This window comes from Pimephales promelas, chromosome 12, assembly GCF_988280905.1.
Source record: "Pimephales promelas chromosome 12, fPimPro1.hap1.1, whole genome shotgun sequence".
Classification (NCBI taxonomy): Eukaryota; Metazoa; Chordata; class Actinopteri; order Cypriniformes; family Leuciscidae; genus Pimephales; species Pimephales promelas.
In genome coordinates this window covers 24,048,523-24,070,951 of record NC_142780.1, presented here as the reverse complement: position 1 = coordinate 24,070,951, position 22,429 = coordinate 24,048,523, and the positions used below count along the sequence as shown (strand labels likewise).

The 22,429-nt window shown below is 36.7% G+C and overlaps 3 protein-coding genes across 7 annotated transcripts in view; all 3 read left to right on the top strand.

Annotated features, from left to right (window-relative positions):
* Positions 1 to 1,063, top strand: part of dgat1b (diacylglycerol O-acyltransferase 1b) — a 119,282-nt gene extending 118,219 nt beyond the window's left edge. Inside the window, exon 17 of the mRNA XM_089117778.1 lies at positions 928 to 1,063. Within this exon, the coding sequence (XP_088973904.1) occupies positions 928 to 936 (9 nt within the window). The 3' untranslated portion in view covers positions 937 to 1,063. The remainder of the gene's footprint in view (positions 1 to 927) is intronic.
* gpr20 (G protein-coupled receptor 20) overlaps positions 1 to 9,762 on the top strand; it is a 127,968-nt gene extending 118,206 nt beyond the window's left edge. Inside the window, exons 1-2 of one of the 3 annotated variants that reach the window (XM_039680151.2) lie at positions 931 to 1,071; positions 7,418 to 9,741. In XM_039680151.2, coding sequence (XP_039536085.2) covers positions 7,440 to 8,510 — 1,071 coding nt within the window. In that variant the 5' untranslated portion in view covers positions 931 to 1,071; positions 7,418 to 7,439 and the 3' untranslated portion in view covers positions 8,511 to 9,741. Of the gene's footprint in view, positions 1 to 930; positions 1,072 to 7,417 lie in introns of those variants that run through there. The other 2 variants (XM_089117782.1, XM_089117783.1) reach the window with 2 other exon arrangements.
* A 1,176-nt stretch (positions 9,763 to 10,938) lies between these two features.
* Positions 10,939 to 22,353, top strand: slc45a4b (solute carrier family 45 member 4b). 3 transcript variants are annotated; one of them, XM_039680121.2, is made up of 9 exons: positions 10,980 to 11,020; positions 11,925 to 12,022; positions 13,187 to 13,784; positions 15,931 to 16,119; positions 16,288 to 16,467; positions 17,296 to 18,365; positions 19,302 to 19,401; positions 20,099 to 20,310; positions 20,885 to 22,353. In XM_039680121.2, the coding sequence occupies exons 3-9, from the start codon at positions 13,526 to 13,528 to the stop codon at positions 21,251 to 21,253; spliced, it is 2,379 nt and encodes a 792-aa protein (XP_039536055.2). In that variant the 5' UTR covers positions 10,980 to 11,020; positions 11,925 to 12,022; positions 13,187 to 13,525; the 3' UTR covers positions 21,254 to 22,353. The 3 variants fall into 3 exon arrangements, with proteins under 3 accessions (XP_039536056.2, XP_039536055.2, XP_039536053.2); XM_039680122.2 differs by lacking the exon at positions 11,925 to 12,022 and having other exon boundaries at positions 10,939 to 11,020; XM_039680119.2 differs by lacking the exon at positions 10,980 to 11,020 and having other exon boundaries at positions 11,062 to 12,022.
* Positions 22,354 to 22,429: the final 76 nt, after the last annotated feature.

Sequence of the window (22,429 nt, the reverse complement as noted above, 5' to 3'; positions counted from 1 at the left end):
ATAATTGTATTGTAGGTATGCTGTCATTCAAAAGTTTGGGGTCAGATCTATTTTAAGATTTTTTTATTCAGCAAGGATACATTAGTGGTCATTGCCTCATCCATGGCTCCCAAAATGCACTTCACCATTAAGCATGTCACCATTGTTGATATCCATTCACAGACAGGGCTTAGTTATGGCTTTAGTTCAATTGTGACATTCAAGTTGCTTTTATAAATGTTCCTTGTTTGTATCTTAAAATAAAAATATGGCAATGACATATTTTAAGAAATGTCGGTGCAAGTTTTTTTTTTTAGTTAAAACAGTTCAAACATGTATTTTAGTCTGGGACTAGCCTTAAGCCCTGTCTGTGAAAACGGCATTGATGTCTAAGTGAGTCTAATAGACACAGGAATTAAAAATGTTGGTAACACTTTACAATACGGTATCATATATTAATATTATTTAATGTATTAACTGTTACAGCAGCCAGAGAAAAAGTAATATTAAAGAGTTGAGAGCCCAACTAAAGCAAACACCAATCACCATAATGGTGACTACAAACGAAACATTTATCGAAACATCTAAACCTCCTGTATATTCTCAGTAAGAACTTCTGTAGACATATGACAGAAATAAAGTCTGGTTAGTAAGTGAAGCTGGTAATGCACGTGGGGTTGTCGACGTCCAGTGCCCGCTTCCTGCTAAAATCATTATAAGAATGTTGGGATCATGTTTTTTAGAATGTTTTTAAAGCATGTTATCCTACCTTTTAGGAAAACGTTAGGAACAAAGATAAAATTTACCACTGAAAACATTCTGATTGCACGTGAAGGAAGCATTAATATTTGTTAAAAAAAAAAAATGTTAAAATGTGATGATTTCTGGTTGGATTGTTCATATCTTGTTTTGTTTTTGTTTTTTCAATTTTTATTCACCTCTGGTAAGATGACTTGAGGCGTGTGGGTCATTTCCAGCGCTCTGACGGAACTGTCAATTCTTTTGCAATTGCAACAGAAGAGAAACAGAGACACTGGACATTGATGTATTATCCTACAGGGAGGAGATGACGTTTTTTCCACTCTGAAAAAGGTACCCTGTGTTCAGCTTTATGTTATACAGTTCAGCACTCAGCAGATAATTGGCCTGTATTCAAGACGTTCACTCCCTGTGAAATTCTGCCCGGCAGCCAAAAACAGTGTTTAAAATATAAAGCACAATAAAGTTTTAACCACCCAAATTCTTTCTAATCAAGCATCTGAGACACTATTACATGAATTCTCCTTTTATACGAGTGTTTATCTTTGTGTTTGAACCAATTTATTGCCTATTATCTTTAAAGGGGCAATTATGTTTAAAGATAAATGTGTATATAAAAAGTTGTCTGCAGCGTGTTTCATTTTCAATGGAAACCTCATTTCAGCCTTTTAAATGCATTGTCACACTTTTACCTATATTGATTTTTTGAACCAAGAATCAGAACAAAAGCAGTTGACGTGCATAATTAGTTTGACTCTATTTAATTGTTATTATTTATATTTATATAATTATCGTCCATGTTGAATTTATGGCAAAAATGTTTGTCACGCTATATGGATCATACGTTGTCACGGTGGAACCTGCCACAGAACAGCGATATGTTTTTCAGCAAAATTTAAACAGTTATCAAACAAATCTATTTACGAATCTCTGTTGTCATCACGACAGACGCCTCACTCACTCGCATGCCATGGTAGCTCAAAACAAGGGCTTTATCCCATTCTAAAATCCATGGTCATGTTAAGGGTCCCTCTCTAGGGGCATTTTGTCAACGTCTTTACAACGGACGCCTCACTCACGGCCTGGGACGATATCATGGTGGTTGCCCAGGCCGCCCTTCATCTCTTTTGGTACATCAACCGCCTAAAGATGAGGGTTTTTTTCCCCCGATCTCAGGGGCTATCATGCATTAGTGTGGATGGACAGCTCATCAGTAGTAACCCAAATTATAACCAAGGTGGGATGCATGGATACCCCTAGTTCAGGCTAGTGCAGCAGATCCTGCTCTGGGCACATTTAAACTTCTTTCCCTGTGGGTAGTTTACTTCACAGGACACCCCAGTATGGGAGCAGACATCCTGTCGAGACTGAAGCCCAGGGATTGGCGACTCTACCCTCAAGTAGTGGAGTCCATTTGGCAGAATTTGTCAACCCGTGCCCTTTGGTTCTCTTTCTATCCTCCAGCTCATCTGGGATGTGGCCGGGGTTGCGTCTGTACACCTTGCCCCCCCATCATTATGCTTCATTAGTAGCTCCATTTTGGCTGCCCCAAGTACTGTTTGTGAAGACTCTTCCAGGAGATTTTGACCTGGAGGGACCTTCTGTCCCAGGCTAATGGGACAACATTTCACCCCCGACCAGAGATTTTGAAGCTGTGGGTCTGGCTCCTGCCTACATAGATTCTGGTCTCTTAACCAAAGTCTTTGATACCATTCTCAACACTAGTACTTCTTTTACTTTAGAAAGCTGTATGCTCATCTTTAAACCAGCTGACTACCCGTTGGTTTCTGTACTTGAGTTACTTCAAGAGCCTTAAGCTACCTTTAAGGGGCTTGTTTCTTGTCCCGCGGTGTCCTGTTTCTTGTGCGGTGCCAACCAGTTGGCGTCTATCTGCAGACCTTTGGTTCTTTCAAGAGATCTCTAAATTGTATTAAAAGGGTTGTCAGTTACTCCTATTGAACCCTTAGGCTTTGTCTCCACCAAAGAGTTGTTGTTTTTTTTCCTGTGGTGTATGTGATAGATTACATACCCATCCATTGCATCACCTGACTTCCTATGCCAATGATTTGTCGTGTACTACTGTTGTGACTCACCGGCCCGCTGTGTCTCATTCCCATTCTCTGGAAACCCACTGTAAAAAATATATTTTCATGATTTGTAATCACAACATTTTTTCTTTTGTCAAATCAACTTAAATAATTTATGTAGTTCAGGTAACATAATATTTTGAGTTTCTGGTGATTAAATCAATCTCCTTCATTGTATTAACTAAATTTTTCCATTTCAATGAACAAGCAACAAAACCAACAATATTTTTTTTAAAAGTTTTCCCATAAGTGTACATTTGTAAAATTTAAAACATCTGAAAACTTGCCCCATCCTGACATTTATGAAAAATATAAAGTACAGAATTCCCCAAAAATTATTATTTTAAATTTTGAATTAAGTGTTTGAGTAATTGCCCTTTTTTTCCTCTAAACCGTAGTGTGAACTTGCCTTTTTTTAGTATAGTAATTGAGTTATTATTTGATTTTTTTATTATTCAGTACCACCAGGTCTCAGAATCATTTTGAATAACGTGTGTGACTTTCAAAAATGTACAGGCATATTGTAAATGTCAAATACAAATATGAGTCACATGCTTCCAATGCTGTTAAACGAAGTTGAGACAAAGGACTGCACACCGTTCCAATTATTCAAACTCACTCTCAGTCAAATTTGAACTTAGCTTAGACTTCATATCTTTAGTTGGAGAGATTTCGGAAACATCAGGACAGAGACCTGGCAGATGGTGATGGATGTGTTTCCACACAGGAAATGTGGAAAAAAGTGTCGACAAGTACAGCAGAATTAATACATCCTGTTCTTTTATTTTAGATATCTTGCTGGCATTCTGACACCTTAAAAAATCATTTCCAGGACTTTTATCAAGCAGTTTATCAGTTTAGCAGTTTTATCAGCAGTTTATCAAGTTTATCAACTTAGTAATTAGCAAGTATACTGCAAGTATATGCAGTATTTATTGTTTTTCCAGCTGCAGTGCTATTGTAAAATTTAAGGCTGTTGTAACATTGTATTTGAATTTTATTTCAGTAAACCAAACAACCACAATGAAGAGTATCATATTCCAGAATCCTCTGTTTGTAATGTCAGGGTTTATCCAAACTAACTCAAACTTCCTGTGAGCCAGAGGATGAAGGGAGGGAAAGAAAGAACAAGAGTGAAACAGAGAGGGACAGAAAGACATGCAGCACAGACGAGGTGGAGAGATGTTCTTCTTTTTGCCCCTTCAAGGTGAAGAAGTTCAACATGTTCATAGCACAAGGGATTTGGTTTTCATCATTTAAGGTTCTTTAAGAGGTTCAGGCGGTATTTTATGGTCTAATCTGAGTGTCAGTTCTGTGGCCTTCATCACAGCATTTCTGTTTCACACTTCTCATCCTTCTATATGTGTAGGTAAGCAATTACTGTGTGTTGTGTGGGATTACTGTGCTTTTTGCATTATTACATTATGCAATTTTTGTTTTGCTTTTATTGATTTTCATGCCATGCCATTGTTTGCAATGCCAACTTGATTTTTTTTTATCTTAAATGTGTAAACAGTTCTTTTATGTGAGAAAATAACTAATCACCAGGTTAATAAATCTACTTAGCCATTTAAAAATATATGATTATTTAGACAATTAAAGTTAGTTAGCGTCTAACTAGAAGTGCAAATAGCAAAATAAATGTAAATATAAATATGGTTTTAGAAGTGCAATGTTATGAGTTACAGAAGCAGAGACCATCTCAATGCAATTGTCTGAATCTAATATGAAAAGTATAAACACAGAAGGTGCGTTATACAGATTGAGGTATAGTGACCATAACAGTGAAAGTGGCATCAAGAGGTATAGAATGGGCTAAGAAATGTGCAAAAATATCAAGAGGCATAATAAGAAACATTGTAAATGTGTAGTATGGAGACAGTTTACAGTGCAGTTTCTCATTCTCTCTTTATATCTGAAAGTCTATATTTCAATGACAGCAGACAGAAGGAATATAGTTATATAGAGGTCACCACCTCAAATAAACATCATAAACAGTTGATGGCCTTTTTTATACTTTAAGGTATGTTTTACTGTCAGAGTGAAACTGACATAAAAACAGTGTTTTAAAGAACAAAGTCAAAAGTTGTCCATTTTAGAGGAAAGTACAGTAGCTTAATTGAAATTATGCAACAGTGCTTGACGTTGTTCAAATATTTAAATTCATTCTGTGGAGTTTAGTCTCTGATATCTAAACAACATTATTTTGGTCAATAAGAATTGTATATTGTTCTGTCGTTTCAATTAAGATGTAAATTGAGCAGAGGCCCAAGTAAATAAACATGCAAAATAGTCTGATGCCTTTAGATGCTGCTCAGAATTCATTCGCGTAATAGTGGGATAGACGTCTATTCCCACGAATCTCAGTATCCAAACAAATCCTTCCCATTAGCCTTAATTGTAAACATCTCATTCTGAACACCATCTGAACTATGCCAGACCGTGGGCACCTCTTCGTCAGAGGCTGTTTGTTTATCGGGCTCATTCTTCCTGCGATGAAGGAGAGCATATTTGTTTTTGCAGGCAATTTTCCATTATGCCACATTGTACCATGTGACATGGGTTTGAGATGTAGACATTCGCAGTCTTAAAACTGTCAATTATTTTAGGTCCTTGCATACCAAAACATGACCAATGACATGTTTGAAATAGCCAACTATATTAAATAGCATTCTATCTACTGCAAGAGTATACTGTGTATATACAGCAGACAGTTTGCAACTATAAATGTTATATACTAAATAAAGCTGGTACATGCAAGAATGACTTATTGTTTTAAAAGATATTAATTAACTAACTTTTAAAACTCTATATACCCATCTGAGCACTGAACTATAGTCTGTGATCCTAAAAAGTTACAATCTTTATTATTAATAAAAACAAATATTTATTTACTTATATTTTACTACATACATATTGTGCACCTCAACTTCTCTTTATTTCACTTTTAATTATTTATCATCTGCACTGCAACCGCTTCTCGCTTGTGCTGAATGGATGTGTGGGTGGTTAGGCAAAGTTTATTTATATAGCACATTTCATACACAATGGTAATTCAAAGTGCTTTACATGGAAGAAATTCAAATAATCAAAACAAATAAGAATAATTTAAACAGTTGAGAATTAAAAAAATAAGATAAAGCACAGTATAAAAACAATCGGACGAACAGTGGCACAGTGCTCATTCAGTAAATGCATAGCTAAACAGATGTGTTTTGAGTCTGGATTTGAATCTGACTACTGTAGGAGCACATCTGATCTCCTCTGGAAGCTGGTTCCAGCTGTGGCTGGCATAATAGCTAAAAGCAAGACTCTCCATGCTTAGAGTGCACCCTTGGTATTTCTAGCTGATGTGATCCTAATGATCTGAGTGATCTGTTTATATTCTGTTTACTTCATCAATGCATTGGCTCAGGGAGTCAATGGGGCTGTAGTCATTAGGCGATAGGGCCAAGTAGAGCTGTGTGTCGTCTGCATAGCTGTGGTAAGCAATTTTGTTCTTTGTCATTATTTGGCTCATATTGAACAGCAGTGGCACAAGAATTGAGCCTTGAGGACTCCAAGTCATGGATGTCCACTCAGACTTATGTTCACCTATATTCACATAATAACCTCTCCCTTCTAAGTATGACCTGAACCATTTAGACTATCCCAGAAAGCCCCGTTTTCCAGCCTGTCAAGAAGTATGCTGTGATCGATAGTGTTAAATGCAGCACTGAGGTGGAGAAGTACCAGTAGGCCTACTGATAATTTTCCTGTATTAGTATTTAAGCAAATTTCATTTATTATCTTTATGAGCGCTGTCTCTGTGCTGTGATGCGATCGGAAACCAGATTGAAAATTGTCAAAGTATCCATTCAAACTTAAGAAGACATTGATTGAAGACAACTTTTTCAATGATCTTGCCTATAAAGGAAGATTTGAGATTGTTAGTTGCGAATTGTTCTTTTTCAGGAGGGGCTTGACAACAGTTTTCTGGGAGTTTGGACATTTCTTTTGTTGTGTTCTGTTGGTTTAAATCCTATCTCACAGACCATTTCCAGCATGTTTGGGGAAAAATAAATGCAAACCAACATTGGTACAGCAGGGTGTCCTGCAAGGGTCTATAATATAATATAATATAATATAATATAATATAATATAATATAATATAATATAATATAATATAATATAATATAATATAATATAATATAATATAATATAATATAATATAATATAATATAATATAATGTTGCCTGATCATTCGAAAGTTGATGCATCTCTTGATGGAAATAAATGTTGCTATGTATATTGCATCAAGAGGTGCATACATTTTTGGCCAAGATCTTGTATTGACAATGGAAGAGCCAAGCACTCTGTGTAGTCTGTTTCTTCTTTTTTTTTTTTTTTTTTTTGCCGGGCGGTGTATAATAATCCATTAATCATCATACTATGTTTGTTAATGATTTACTGATGAGTTAATATAAAGTTTTAGCAAATTTTCTTGAACTCAATAGTCAAAAACTACCTTTCTACTTTTTCTTTGAATGAACAACTTTAAAAATTGCATCTTTTGTGATTGAAATTTTTCCTTTGTGTGTTTTTTGGGGCAGATCCAGCCCCCAAACTCCAAAGATGACCCTTACAGAGATTTCATCAAATCTGAACCTCACATCAACATCGACTCCTCCCCTAACAACCAATACTTCTCCACCATACCGTGAACCTTATTTACACAGACTGGCCCACTTGGATGAAGGTCTCTATAATGACTTTTACAGCCTGTGGATAGCCCTGGTGGTCATCAACACACTTATCTTTATGGTAGGGATGACCCTAAACAGTCTGGCTTTGTATGTCTTCTGCATCAGGACCAAGCCGAAGACTACATCAGTCATCTACACCATTAACCTGGTTGTGACGGACTTGTTGGTTAACCTTTCCCTCCCGACTCGTATCATATTGTACTACAGTGGAGGAAAGTGCCTCAACTGTTCCTACATGCACATATTCAGCTACTTCGTCAACATGTACTGTAGCATCCTCTTCCTCACCAGCATCTGCGTGGATCGCTACCTTGCCATCGTTCAGGCTGAGGCTTCGCGGAAGTGGAGGAACCCCGGTGTGGCCAAAGCAGTGTGCGTCTGCATTTGGCTGTTCGCCATCGTCGTGACCTACTCGCTTCTCACCACGGCTTTCAAGCACTCAGGCTGCCTCTCCAAACTTTTCACGCTGATCGTATTCGAGTTCTTCCTCCCAATGGTGATCATCGTGGTGTTTACTATTCGCATCATGTGCGCCCTTTCCAGCCCGGGTCTGATGCAGCAGAGCCGCGACAGACGCATGAAAGCCATACAGCTGCTGTCGACCGTGCTGGTGATCTTCACCGTCTGCTTCACACCGTTTCACATCCGTCAAGTTCTGTTTTACTTCCATCCTGATCTGCCTCATCATGTGATTGTGTACCATGTGACCGTCACCCTCAGCAGCTTAAACAGCTGCCTGGATCCTGTGGTCTACTGTTTCGTCACCACCAACTTTCAGTCTACCATGAAGAGATTTTTGAGGAAGATAGAAAGAGAGCAGACGAGTGGAGATATTATCAGCATGCAGAAGAGCTCAAAGGCTTCAGGCACAGTGAATACCACGGATAAAAGTATAAGGATAAACATGAGCCTTGACCAGCAGGGAATCCGACCTGCATAAGGGAGCGTACATGTACAGTATTCAGATGGTTGCAATTACCATGTCATATAGCTACTAAAGCAAAACCACGGCATCGATGAGACTTAGTTTTTTCTGTGTACTGTAAATACGTAATGTATTGATTTTATGAGCTTGCATTTAATTTCACATGTGACATTGTTTGTAACTACAACAAAAGCAACATGGCGACACAGCATTTTTAAACTTGAAGTGTTTTAGAGCAGGGGTTTTAAAAATGTTGAGGCCAAGGACCCCTTAAAAAAGGCAGACGTATACCGTATGCAACGCGCGTATGAAGACACATGAAGGTTTATATTATTGGCTATCATATTGTTACTGTACTGAAGGCACAAATTATTAAAACATAATCTAGAAAATATTGTATTTATATCTACTGTATCTTTTTTATGACCAGTATTAGAGTGTATACTATTGTTCAAACATTTAGGGTCGATACGTTTTTGTTATTGCTTTTAAAATAAGTCTCTTGATTTGATCAAAAACACAATAAAATCTTCTGAAATATGATTACAATTTAAAATAACTGTTTTCTGTTTTGATATATTTTCAAATGTAGTTTATTCTTATGATGGCAAAGCTGAATTTTCAGCATCATTACATCCCACAATCCTTCAGAAATCATTCAAATATTCTTATTTGGTGCTTAAAAACTTTTCTTATTATTATTAATGTAGAAAACAGTTGATTAATAATTTTTTTTTTTTTTTTTTTTTGAAACTGATATTTTTTTCAGGATTCTTGATTAACAGCGTTTATTTGAAATATAATTTTTGAATGTAGAACTTTTGGTCAAATAATGGGTTCTAGTTGAATAAAAATATTAAGTTTTTTAAAACTGACCCTCTTTTGAACTGTAGTGTATACCTGCGGAGAAACATTTTTTTGTTTTTGTTTTTTACTTTCAAATTTTCCATGGACCCCACACTGTGGCCCCCTCTGGGTCCCCAGATTGAAAATATACATAATAAATATATTAATGTAAAAACATTAAAACGTTTTGTGTCATAAAATCCTTTTTAGAACTTCTGTGTAAAAAAATATAAACAAATAACTAGATTTGATGCTTAGCAGCAGGAGGGGTAGTTAGTTAAATGTAGCTTGAGGTACAATGTGCAGGAATTTTCTCCAACAGGGGTTGCTAATCTCTCACAATAACAAAAGCATATAATGATGACATATATTCCGCATTAAGCGCAAGTATGTATCTTGTTGTCAAGCTAATAAATATTTTATGGATGAGTGAATACACTGATGTTTTTAACATGACTGTGGTATGAAGTACGACTGCTAGACATATACCAGTGCCACACGCAACGTGAATCCTGCGGATATAAAGGACATTTCAGTCTACCCAACTACACACAAGTTGAACTAAATAATATTGATTAGTTTTATGTACATTTGCCCACCTATCGAATAAAGCAGGCTATTCATGCAACACTTGCGTCTCTGTCAAGTCGAAGTTAGTCGCGGACGAGGAGTTCTCGGCATCTCGAAAGATGTTGATCTTCGTTTTAGTCCTGTTTTTGTCTCAAAGTCTGCTTACCATGGTCCATAATGTTTGGACAAAACAACAACAGCGTGAGCGTCTTCGACCGGAATGGCTAAAATGCTAACTCACTTCCGCATTTTGGCCTACAAAGTGACATCAAACTGTAACTTCGGCTCTCTATTTTCTCATGATTTACAAATAGTTGGAAACATTTGGGATATTGTAAGTAATCAACAAAACCAAATATATAACATTGGCCTAGTGGTTTTTGGATATTTTACTGCAAAAATCCTGCAGAGAGAGCAACATGGGCAACATCATATACGCACCAAACACACTTTGAAATGTTGCTGTTTTCATGAGTAGTTGGGTGACCCTCCCCCTAGACTAAAAAAGTTGGATGACCCTCCCCTTAACAAACAATAAAAAGACATGACCCTCCCATATTTTCCTCCAGTGGTCCATTCCATTAACACCGAACGTCACTAAATAAAACCAAAGCCTGTCTACGATATATTAGACCATATTACTACCACATTAAACATTCTCTGATAAAACTATTCGTTCACATAATTTTAACTACAGACTGAAGTCCAGAAGAAAAAAGGGATCAAATTCTAAATCAATGCTTGAATAGAGTATTTTTTTAAAACAATTCAGGCTGGACTAGTTGCCGTAGCCTACTTAGTAGAATAACACCTATCTAATCTGTCAAATTAAGGTTGTCAACCTGCCTTATTTTGTTGCATAATTATAGTATTTTATTATCAAATAGCTACCACTTTAAGAGATATCAGTTGTGTGTTTATGAAATTATTAAATCGGAATGACAAGTAATAATTCATAAATGATATGACCTTGAGTTCAGAGATTTTGACAGCTATCAGCGAGATTACATCATTGCTGAGTAGACGAGGGGGATTTGTTGCCTAGAGTGTAACGACTGGCAACCTCGAGCAGACAAAAGATGCAGTAGACATCCGCGACCTGGGAGCAGGTACATTTTTCTCTTAAACATCTTACTCCATTCACTTGTGTGGAAGCTGAGTTTCCTTATCTATCAATAAACGAAGATGTCTTTTATGAATCGAACCGCTCGTCGAGCTCGGAAAGTGAAGGTATCTTCTAAATTTACTGTAGAAGCAAGTTCATTTAGCAGGCTAGCAGTCCAGGCTAACAGACGTTAAACATCAATCAGACTGACGATTCATATAAAGTTCTGCGAAATCCCAAATGCATAATAATAACTTCGCTCGCTCTTTCCCAGTCAGATCACTTTACCCTCACGATAAATAAAGTTGGTTACATAGTGTGTGTATAAAGTAAATCATCTACAACACTACACAGATGATCTGGCAATCCTTTGAATCCAGGAAAAAATCACAGGCGACGGGGGATTATGGATATGGTGGATGTTTGTAGCATTTTTTTTTTCTCAGACAGCATGTTGTTGTGTCTAACATTGATATCTCGCGTTGTTAACTGAAATTGACTGGATTTAATGTTAGGTTTTCAGGCTTATTTCCAATAACAAAGAGGAACCGTACAAGTTTGGGCATGATCTGAGCATCACAGGCTTGTTCTTCTTAAAAGGTCTGCACGTGATTCGGCGCAAGGCACCTCTCAGTCATATCGTCATGCATCTTCCTACTATAAAACAGTCATGTCAGCCTCTGACACAGGTGTCCATTCGCACACCTGACTTGTAACAGCAGGTCTGGGTTCAGTGGGCTGCTCTGGGGTGAATGTACCTGTCAAAAGCGTCTGGGTGTAGTAGCGTAGCCTTATCAGTTCAGTGCACATGGGAGGGGCAGTTATCACGAGAGTCTAGTGTTGCCAGCAAGTAAAACTAGTGACGTATCGTTTTTTTAACTCTGTCACTGTACGTGTTTGTTCTGTAGCCCTTCTGTTGTATGCCTGCTTCACTTTACCCGAGACAATATTTTTGGGTTTAAGGGATTTGGCCATCAAATGAAACACGTGCTACATGAGGAACGAGGTAGGATATGTTTTTGATTCTTACACATACACGTGTTAATATAATTTATAGCACTATAGCAACTTAGTGACGCAGTATTGTGTAATGCTAACTCAATTAAAACGACCTTTGGAACGTTACACACTTGCTGCCTTTACCATAGGACTGGAGGACTAAACTTAAACATTCTAAAACTTAAAATATATTCTTTTTGCAAATGTGTTTATAGACTACTCTGTAACAACATTTTTTAACATTGTTTTAGAGCTTGTGCTTGGATAAGTACCTTTCTGTTATCATTGGTAATCCACAAACAAATTGGCACGTATTACGTTTATTTTACACATAATCTCTTTATAAATATAATTTTGGCTATTTTGTGTTTAAAATCTTTAAAATATTAAACCTTAGGTTTGGGGCACCAAAAAAAGATATTAAAATTTTAAATTAATTTAAAAATATGTATGGTTTGGTTTTATATAATTTGGGATGCATAGTTTTATGAAGTGTAATAGTCTATAAATTGTGTTATATGTGCAAAAGCAGATAAGTTTTTTTTTTGTACTTTCAGTTAAAGGGATTCTCCCAAAAATGTATGAATGTGAATGAAGCACTTGTATAAATTTCATTCTTCTGCTGAACGCAAAAGAAGATACTTTTGAAGAATGCCAGTTACCAGTTTATGGGACCTCATTGACTTCCATTCCATTGTGTGTGTTTTTTCCATACATTGAAAGCCGATGGGGTCCATCAGCTCTGTTTGGTTACCCATATTCTTTAGAATATTTTTTGTGTTCAGCAGAAGAAAGACATTGTTACAAGTTTGGAACAACTTGAGGGTGAGTAATGGTGAAAGAATTTTTTTTCTTTTTTGGGTGAACTATCCCTTTAAGGCTTTAAAATGTTCTATTAAGAATACGTATCAGCGTTCTACTATCTTTTCAGTGCCTATTCCCTATTTTAGTCACTTTATTAGGATTTCTCCAGGGATTACAGATATGCCAAATATGTCATGCTTTGGGTAAAACTATGTTTACTGTTATAATGCCAGGTTTGTTCCCATCTTGTTTTTCACTAACATTTTTTCCACTGCCTTGATCTTTCTGGATATCAGTTTTATTGCCAAGACCCTCTCTCTCTCGCTCTCTCACTCTCGTTCACTCTCTCTTTCTCCTTCTCATCTAGATTAATAAGTAATTCCATGGAGGCATACAGAGGAACATCCACCTGTTCTGCTCTCCATGCCCTCCCCCTTTTCCCGTTTTCTTTTCAAGAAAACATGACTTGTGAATTACACCAACAAAGCTCTATATTGACTGGTATTCATTACAACGGCTGGTAGACCTCTCACTAAAATATATGGAACAACATGACCTCTCTGTTGACTACGGGTTAATGTTTTGTAATAAGAAAACTGCTGTGGATTATGAAAGAACAACTTGGAGGTCTTAAGCAAAATAGTCTGTACTTGTGAGGGGTAAGTACCACAGGAATCTGGATCAGGACCCCACACCAGCATCGTATATGCAGGCCAGCATGGCACCCAAGAACGCTGTCACTGAGTCCATTCCAGTCCTGGACCTGGCAGTCATGCAAGAGAAGGATCCAAATGGTGGGCAAAACATGGAGAGGGAAGTGGAGATGTCAGAGGACTCGGCCAGTGAGGATTCTGTAAACCACATCCCCAAGCGGTTATGGGTCATGCACGGTGCCGTCATGTTTGGGAGGGAGTTCTGCTACGCCATGGAAACAGCGCTGGTCACTCCTGTGCTGTTGCAGCTAGGTTAGTAATCAACCGCTATTTCATCAACAAAACTGTCATTCCAAACCTGTGTGACTTTATTTCTTCTGTAGATCACAAAAGAAGATATGAAAACTGTTGGTGTTTTTGGCTACAAAATGAAAGTCAATGAGGTAGTGTTGTTTGTTTTGGACCCCATTGACTTTCATTGTATGAGCAAAAACATTCTTCAAAATAACATCTTTTGTGTTCCACAGAAATAAACTCTATTAAAACACTATTCTTTTGACAGACATGTTTGTATAATTTTTTCCTGTCACTATAATGAAAGCATTTAGAGCTTTTTAACATTCTTTTGATTTAAATAAAGCATGGGAAATACTGATGTAACCAAAACAGGCACATTCTCATGCACATTTTTTTTTTTTTTTTTTTTTTTTTTAGAAAAGTCCATTTTGGCAATATCAGGTCTGCACTTTGTATCCAACTTTTTGTACCTTGTAAATTGAATGAGTCATGGCGTCTGATGTCATTCGCTTCCAATTATTTTTAGCTGTACAAAACAGCTTGTTAATGCTGCTTGAATTGCAAATATTATATTATTTTAATGTATTGTCGTAATTATAAACACAATAATTTGTAGTGAGTAGTTTTACTATTTGCTGCACTTTTTGTTATTCTAATTATTTTTAACCACTAATGAATTGGAGGTCTTGCACATTCATAGAAGGTAGTTTACTTCCAAAAATAAGCAAATAAGCAAAAAATAAGGTCGATAGGTATACAGTTAATGGGTGATTTAGTGGGTTTTTTTGGTAATTATTCTAGGATTAAGACCTCTATTCATAATCATTGAACAGGGACATTCCTTTGGTTTTGGTAAGGGTTCCCCATTGTGTCAATGCCAACCCTGTGTCATAGTAGTAAGATGAAGGAATGCTTGTTTCCACAATAGCATGCAAAAATGGACGAGGGTAGGCATGGAATTCAGAGAATGTGCGAGTGTGCGGCTGCAGTTCTCTTTCTCTCGGTTTTCCGTCCATTTTGAATAAGGTCAACAGATCCTCTCAGGAAACTGCAGGGTTAAAATTACAAAAGGTTTGAAAAGCTCTGATGGCCCTCTGATCTCATACCAAAAGCAGATACAAATATAATACAAATAACAGATAACAAATATACTGAACATCATCCAGTAAACTCTAAAAGGGCATTTTCCCAGAAGATTTGGCATATCGTAGCCCAAATCACTTTTGATGAAAATTTTGATGAACAATATATGCATCCCTTAAAATCTCAAATAGCCTACTTGATGAAAATAGGTAAAAAAAAAAAATAATAATAATAGACAATCAACCATAGTCTGTTATTTGCGTAAAAAGGATCAAATCCTCTCTGGTGATGGCTTAAATGCAGTGGGTATTGACAAAACTATTCTAAAACTACTAAAACTAAGTTACTAATTTATGACTAAAACTACATCTGTTTTATGTTCTGACCCTGGAGAGTTGTCAGTGTTATATTGCTTTATAATACAGGCTGATTACTTCATACTTAATACGGCACCTTATCATGATCTAGATTGTTGAATAGATTGTTGTTCATCTTTAAAGCTGAAGAGTTATGATTTGACTTGTGACCTGTCTGTTGTCTGCACTTTCTGTTCTCACATTCTCAGTCTGCATCCCACTTCACTCATGACTTGTTATTTCGCATATTTGGACTTCTTGAAAAAAATACTTTGTTTGACATTTTAAGTTTCACTTGAGTAATCAAGTGTTTGGGTTTTAGTATGTCATCAGTCCTGTGCCAGACTAGAAAATGCTCGACTCATGGAAAATTCCTACAGCTGTTATTGTTAAAACTAGTTGCTTTGAGCCATTACCTCCAAATCATGTCAAATACTCCCCAGTTTTCCCACGCCCTTTTTATTAACTCTGAGTCATCGCATTTGATAATAGTTTTATTGTTAGAGGCAATGTGGTTGCTTCATTACTATGAAACAGTTTTAGATCTGTTGTGTGAAAGGTTTAATGAACTGCAGTATGCTGAAACTCGCCTAGTCATCTGTTTCAAATGATGAGAGTTGCTATAGTTTCCATATTGGTACATTTCAACAAATTGTTTTTTAAAAATGTCGATCTGCTTGAACCTTGGAAATGTTTTGATTGTGGTCCATTTCTGCTTGCAGGTCTCCCAGAGCAGTATTACAGCTTAACCTGGTTCCTCAGTCCTATTTTGGGTTTAATTTTCACCCCTCTGATTGGCTCAGCAAGTGACCGCTGCACTTTGAAATGGGGTCGGAGGAGACCCTTCATTTTGGTGCTGTGTGTAGGATTGTTAATAGGACTTGCCTTATTTCTCAATGGATCTCTTATAGGTAATTACTACTATTTTATGTATTCATATATTACTTAAACCTAATTGTATAATATTGTTCATGCACATAGTTGCATGCCACTTAAAGTCTCACTAGTCCCATGACTATGTATATAAAAAATACATCTTTATTTTAACCTATGCTTATTTTAATCTGTCTCTCAAACAGGTCTGTCTTTGGGTGACGTCCCTGGTAATCAACTGTTTGGGATCGTGCTGACTATTGTTGGTGTGGTGGTTCTGGACTTCTGTGCTGATGCTTTGGACGGACCAATCAGAGCCTACCTTCTGGATGTGGCTGATACTGAGGAACAGGATGTGGCTCTAAATATACATGCTTTCTCAGCAGGTATATATTCTGGGACTGAAAGGGAACTGGAATAGAGATGCTCTGTTTTTTAGCATCAGACTTAAACCATCTCAACTATTTAAAACAGTCATGTTTTAATTAGATAATTACTCACTGGTAAAGATCCAATCAGAATAACAATGTTCAACTTGCATGGTAAAAGTGATTATACACTAAAGTTCAAAAGTTTGGGGTCTGTACATAAAAAAGAAGAAAATAAATTAATACTTTTATTCAGTAAATGATCACATGTAACAGTAAAGACATTTGTAATGTTATAAATTATTTCCATTTCAAATAAATAATTTTGAACTTTCTAATGTATCAAAGAATACTGAATAATATATAATAGTTCTCACAAAAATATTTAAAGATTTTCAACATTTAATATATTAAATATATTGTACAATATAAATATATTGTGCACCAAATCAGCATATTTAAAAAAAATAGCATAAAATATTTAAAGGTTTTCAACATTTAATATATTAAATATATTGTACAATATAAATATATTGTGCACCAAATCAGCATATTAGAATGATTTCTGAAGGATCATGTGACACTTAAGATCGTTGCTGAAATTTCAGCTATGCCATCACAGGAATAAATTACATTGTAAAATATTTTAAAATAAAATTTTATAAATTGAAAATATTGTATACATTTTACTCCATTTTTGATAAAATAAATACAGACTTGGTGCATTAAAAAAAACATACTGGATGGTGACTATATTTTAGTCATATAAGATATTCAGCCTTGAAGGCTGCATTGTTGTATATTCTGTTTTCGGTGGTTTAAAGTGATGTAATTCCTGTCTTTCAGGGCTGGGAGGTGCTGTAGGTTACGTGCTTGGAGGGCTGGACTGGACCAATACTTTTCTGGGTCGAGCTTTTAAGGCCCAAGAGCAGGTCCTCTTTTTCTTTGCTGCCATCATCTTTATCATTTCTGCGACGCTTCATCTTTTCAGCATCAAGGAGCATTTATATAACCCCAACCAGCCAGGGGTATTAAAGGATGAGGATGAAGAAAGGCCACCTTCTGTCCAACTCTGTGGAAGCTTTCCATCCACCCGCCACTTGCCTCAACTAGAACTTATCCCTGAGGAGGAGCCATTTTCAGCCCACGAGGATGATCGGTCTGATCGGGATGTTTCAACTGATTTTCTAAACATCGAATTGGTGCGATGTAAAAGTGACTCAGTTTTAGCCATGCCAGATTCTGCCATAGAGCTTGACCCAGACCTGGATCGCGATGGGCAGTTTCTTTGGGACATTGAACCAAATTTATTCCAGGACTTTCAGGGTTTACAAGTTAATGGAACAACAGTGGATTGTCACAACACCAGCCAGCTAGGTCAGTGCACTGACAACCACTTACAGAAGTGTGATGGCAATGGGGAACACATCTGTGCAGCTGCCAATACTGTAAACGGCAATCCAATCAATGGAGCAGCGAATGCCAATAATCAACCAGGCAAAGTCGGTTTACGCCCAGTACGCCGCCGCCACCCTTCCTTCTACCGCCAGCCCTCTTTCACTTTCTCTTATCACGGACGCGTGGGCTTTCAATGGCGACGGCGATACGGCAACATGGCCAGGCCAATCAAATCTTCACAAAGCCTAAACGACATCGACAAAATACCTAGACGTCATGAGAGGCGGAAGTTGCAACCAAGTAATATCTCTGCATCCCGTAGGATTGAGGAAGACGAAGAAAGCGAGGATGGAGATGGTGGTACGACGGTCAAACTACTCTGGTTGTCCATGCTGAAGATGCCGCCCCAGCTCTGGCGTCTGTGTGTATGTCACCTGCTCACCTGGTTCTCCATGATCGCACAGGCTGTGTTCTACACAGACTTCATGGGCCAGGTTATCTTTGAAGGAGACCCGACTGTAAGAAGAGTTCTTTATCCTGTCCTTTTAATTATAGTTTCTGTTCATATAAATTAAAAATAAATCTTTAATTTATTTGCCAAATAAAGTCAAAATAATTATAATGATCAATTTTAATCAATGAAAAAGCCTACCAAAATTGTTAAGCCTTTGATACTTTGAGGGCGTATTCACATCTCGTTTGGAGTATTGTTTTGGATACTGGCGTGCTTTCTCACTTAGTTTATTTTAAGGCATATGAACACGGCAATCGCACTCGTATCCGCACTCGAAAAAAAATTTAAATCTGGGTTTAAAGGGTCATGAAACGCTAAACCCAATTTTCTCTGCGTGGGGGGGGGAGCAGTAAATGCTAGGGGGTGTCAGGGGGTATGCCCCCCGAGAATTTATTTTTGGACAAATAAACCATTAAATGGCACTTTCTGGAGAGTTTTGTGCAAAGAAATGGGGAAAGTGAGTCTTATTGGTTACTTTGACTACTTTGCATTGTTGTAGTATCAACATGTATTAGGGAATTTAGCATTTGCATTACTGTTAATTAGTCATGTACTGATTAACTCAAATAAATGGTTGATTTGATTTCCATTAACTATAAAATAATAATGCAATGCAAAACAAAATCTTACATTGGGAAATAGTGGGGGGGGGGGGGGGGACTTGAGCTGAAAGAGGGGAGTTTCATGACCTTTTAAATTAAAATGTTGCTTTTTGAAAGTAAACTGAAACAAGAAATGCAACATTGTAACAGTTTTAAAAACAAAGCAAATGATATACATGTCTGAAAACGCCCTTTAGTGTTCCCCTCTTCACTACATACAATTTACTTTTGTAAAATCTAGTGTTGATATAACACAGCCTCTATTTATGGTATCTAATACTTAATTTATTTGTATATATATTTATGCTGGATATCCTGTTGATGTTTTTCAAAACCAGGCTGCTGCTAACTCCACCGCCCTGCAGAACTACAGTAAAGGTGTGCAGATGGGATGCTGGGGTCTTGTGATCTATGCTGCTACAGCTGCCCTCTGCTCAGGTGTGTGTTGCGGTCATGTGTTGTATTTTGGTTTGGACATTGCTAATGATGAGATTTTTTTTTCTCATTTGGGTGATCAGGTTTCAGTTCTGTATTTAGACACTCACATGACCATGTTGTGGAATAAGCAGATTTGTTTTAGGTTATGTTAGATCTTATACATTTTATCTTGAATCTGTAATTCCCTTTATGAAGATCAGAATGTTGGGTGTATTTTCTTGGTTTTGTTTAGAATTCAAATTGTTGTCTTATTTAAATTGAGAAACGTTATTACGTTAACTTGTCACATATCATATGTAACACTACTGTTCAAATGTTTGGGGTCAGTACGCTTTTTCATTTTGAAAGAAAATGCATTAAGAAAAGCAAGATGCATTAATTTGATCAAAATTTACAGTAAATAATTTTCCATTTTTACAAACCTTTCTATTTCAAATGTAATAATTATTTTGAGCCTTGCATCATTACTCCAGTATATTAATTAAAATAGAAAGTAATTTTAAGTTGTAATAATATTACTGTATTTTGTATCAAATAAATGCAGCCTTGGTGAGCAAAAGACATTTCAAAACACACCCAAAAAAAGACCAACCCCAAACTTTGAACATGGTTTTATAGTCTGCACTTTTTGTTCTGTCTTTGTTGGTGTCCATTCTGATTATTATTCAAACCGAATAATCCGAAACCTGTTTTACAGATGTGCTCCAAAGGATCTTAAACAACTATGACCTAAGCATAAAAATCACCTACATGTTGGGGACTCTTGCCTTTGCTGTGGGAACAGCTGTCATGTCCATCTTTCCAAATGTATATGTTGCTATGGTGATGATAAGCACCATGGGAATCATCTCCATGAGCATGTCATACTGCCCTTATGCTCTTCTGGGACAGTACCATGAAATCAAAGAGGTATGTATCATTTTATAACTATATCAAATATATGAAATTACCAATAACTGGTCAAACGTTTTGAATGATCTTTTTTAAAATGTTTTTGAAAGAAGTCTCTTATACTCTCCAAAGCTGCATTTTATTTGATCCAAAAATACAGTAAAACAATTAAAAATTACTGTTTTCTATTTGATTATATTTTAAAATGCAATGTCTTCCTTCAGAAATCATTCTAATATGCTGATTTAGTGCTCAAGAAACAGTTCTTAATATTTACTGCACGGGATTCATTGAGTAGAATGTTTAAAATAACAGCACTTACTGAAAGTATAACTCTTTTGTCAATTTATTAGAGTCTTTACTGTCACTTTTTATAAATTTAATGGATTTTTGCTAAAAACATTCAACAAATCTTACTCTTACACTGAATGTTTGTAGAATAGTGTGTGTGTGTGTGTGTATATATATAAAATATGGATATAGATTTGGACAATAAGCTTATACAGAATACATTTTCACTGCCAGTAGCACTTGAATTGTTACAGCAGTTATTTCAATGAGTGTCTATCATCTTTCTTTTACATTGTCATAGTACATTCATCACAGCCCTGGCAACTCACGCCGTGGCTTTGGCATCGACTGCGCCATCCTGACATGTCAGGTTTACATCTCTCAGATCTTGGTGGCGTCGGCGCTCGGTGCGGTTGTAGATGCGGTTGGCACAGTCAGAGTGATCCCTATGGTGGCCTCGGGAGGATCCTTTCTTGCTTTCCTTGCTGCGGCTATCCTCGTCATCTACCCCGATACACTTGACGATGATGAAGACGAGGATGATGAAGAGCTTGGCCCAGGTTCTGTTAAATCGGAGGCAGCGTCCAATAACAGTACAGAGAAACACAGTGTTTTAAAGTCAATCCCAAGGAACAGTTCCAGCAAGCCAGAGGTTGAATCCTCAGTTTGAGTGTTAAAACGTAAAATACTAGAGTTTTTGAAATCCCAATCCCAGAATGCACAAGCAAGTTATTCTGCGGATTTGGTACAGAGACTATTTGAGTCAAATATGTGAGTCAAATATTATTTCTCAAGCTATTTATTATTTGTGTCCAAAATTTCCATTGCCTACAAAGGTACAGGTTTACGTCACTACAGTGAACACATTGTTTCACATGCTAATACATTTTTCCCCCACACGTTTAATCACTCCACTTTGCAAGTCAACATTTAAATATCAGATGTGAGTTTACTTTTTCAGACTGGCGTTTTACTCTGTTAAAATATGTCTGATTATCATTGTATGTCCCTCATTTCATGAGAAACACTCAGGGGTAAAGCTGCTACTTGCAAACGCAAAATGCTCACTTCTGTAAAGACTTTAACTATGCACCAAAATATTGTTTTATAATGTTTCTAGACTTTGAATAAGGCATTGCTTTTCAGAGTTGCCTTTAGTTCAAAAATGTGATTTTCTTTGGTATGAATAGAATGGATAACCATGGCATTAAGTAAAGAAATGGATTTACTTTTTGCAGCAGTGATTGGTGCGAAATGAAGAAGTGCGTTTAGCTGTCATGGCAAGTTTTACTGTCTTGTCAGCCTCCGTCTTAAGTGATGACACTCTAATAGTGGCAGTATTTTTCACAGCCAAATTCATAATGTTGTTCCAGTACTGTTGCGTAGTTTATATACGCAAGTTTTTGAGACTGCTTTTCAATCAAGGTGACAGGCCACATTTTTCTTCACTAGTAAGTCACAGTTGGTCCACTTAGGCAGAGTGGAGATCTAAGTTATGGCCTCTTATGTTCATAAATGTTGTTTAAATGCATCGCTGGATGTGATGTCTGCAATTGATGTACGGAAGTCAGTGGCCTGGCTTTGTATCCTATTTTATCAGGCAAAAAATCTTTGTGTTTGTGTTTCATAATCAAGGTGGACACTTTTTTTTAATCAATGGTACTGCTGACTTTTGTTTTAGTGTTTGAACTAATTTGAAAGTTTATACTGTTTCTGGGTTTTTATTTGGAATTTTTGATCAGTTTTGATAAAGAGAAACCTTTACACTTTTCCCTGTCTGAATTATTGTTTGAAATTTCAGCACAGCGTTGTTAATGGTTGAATCTGAAATACATTGATGGACCAC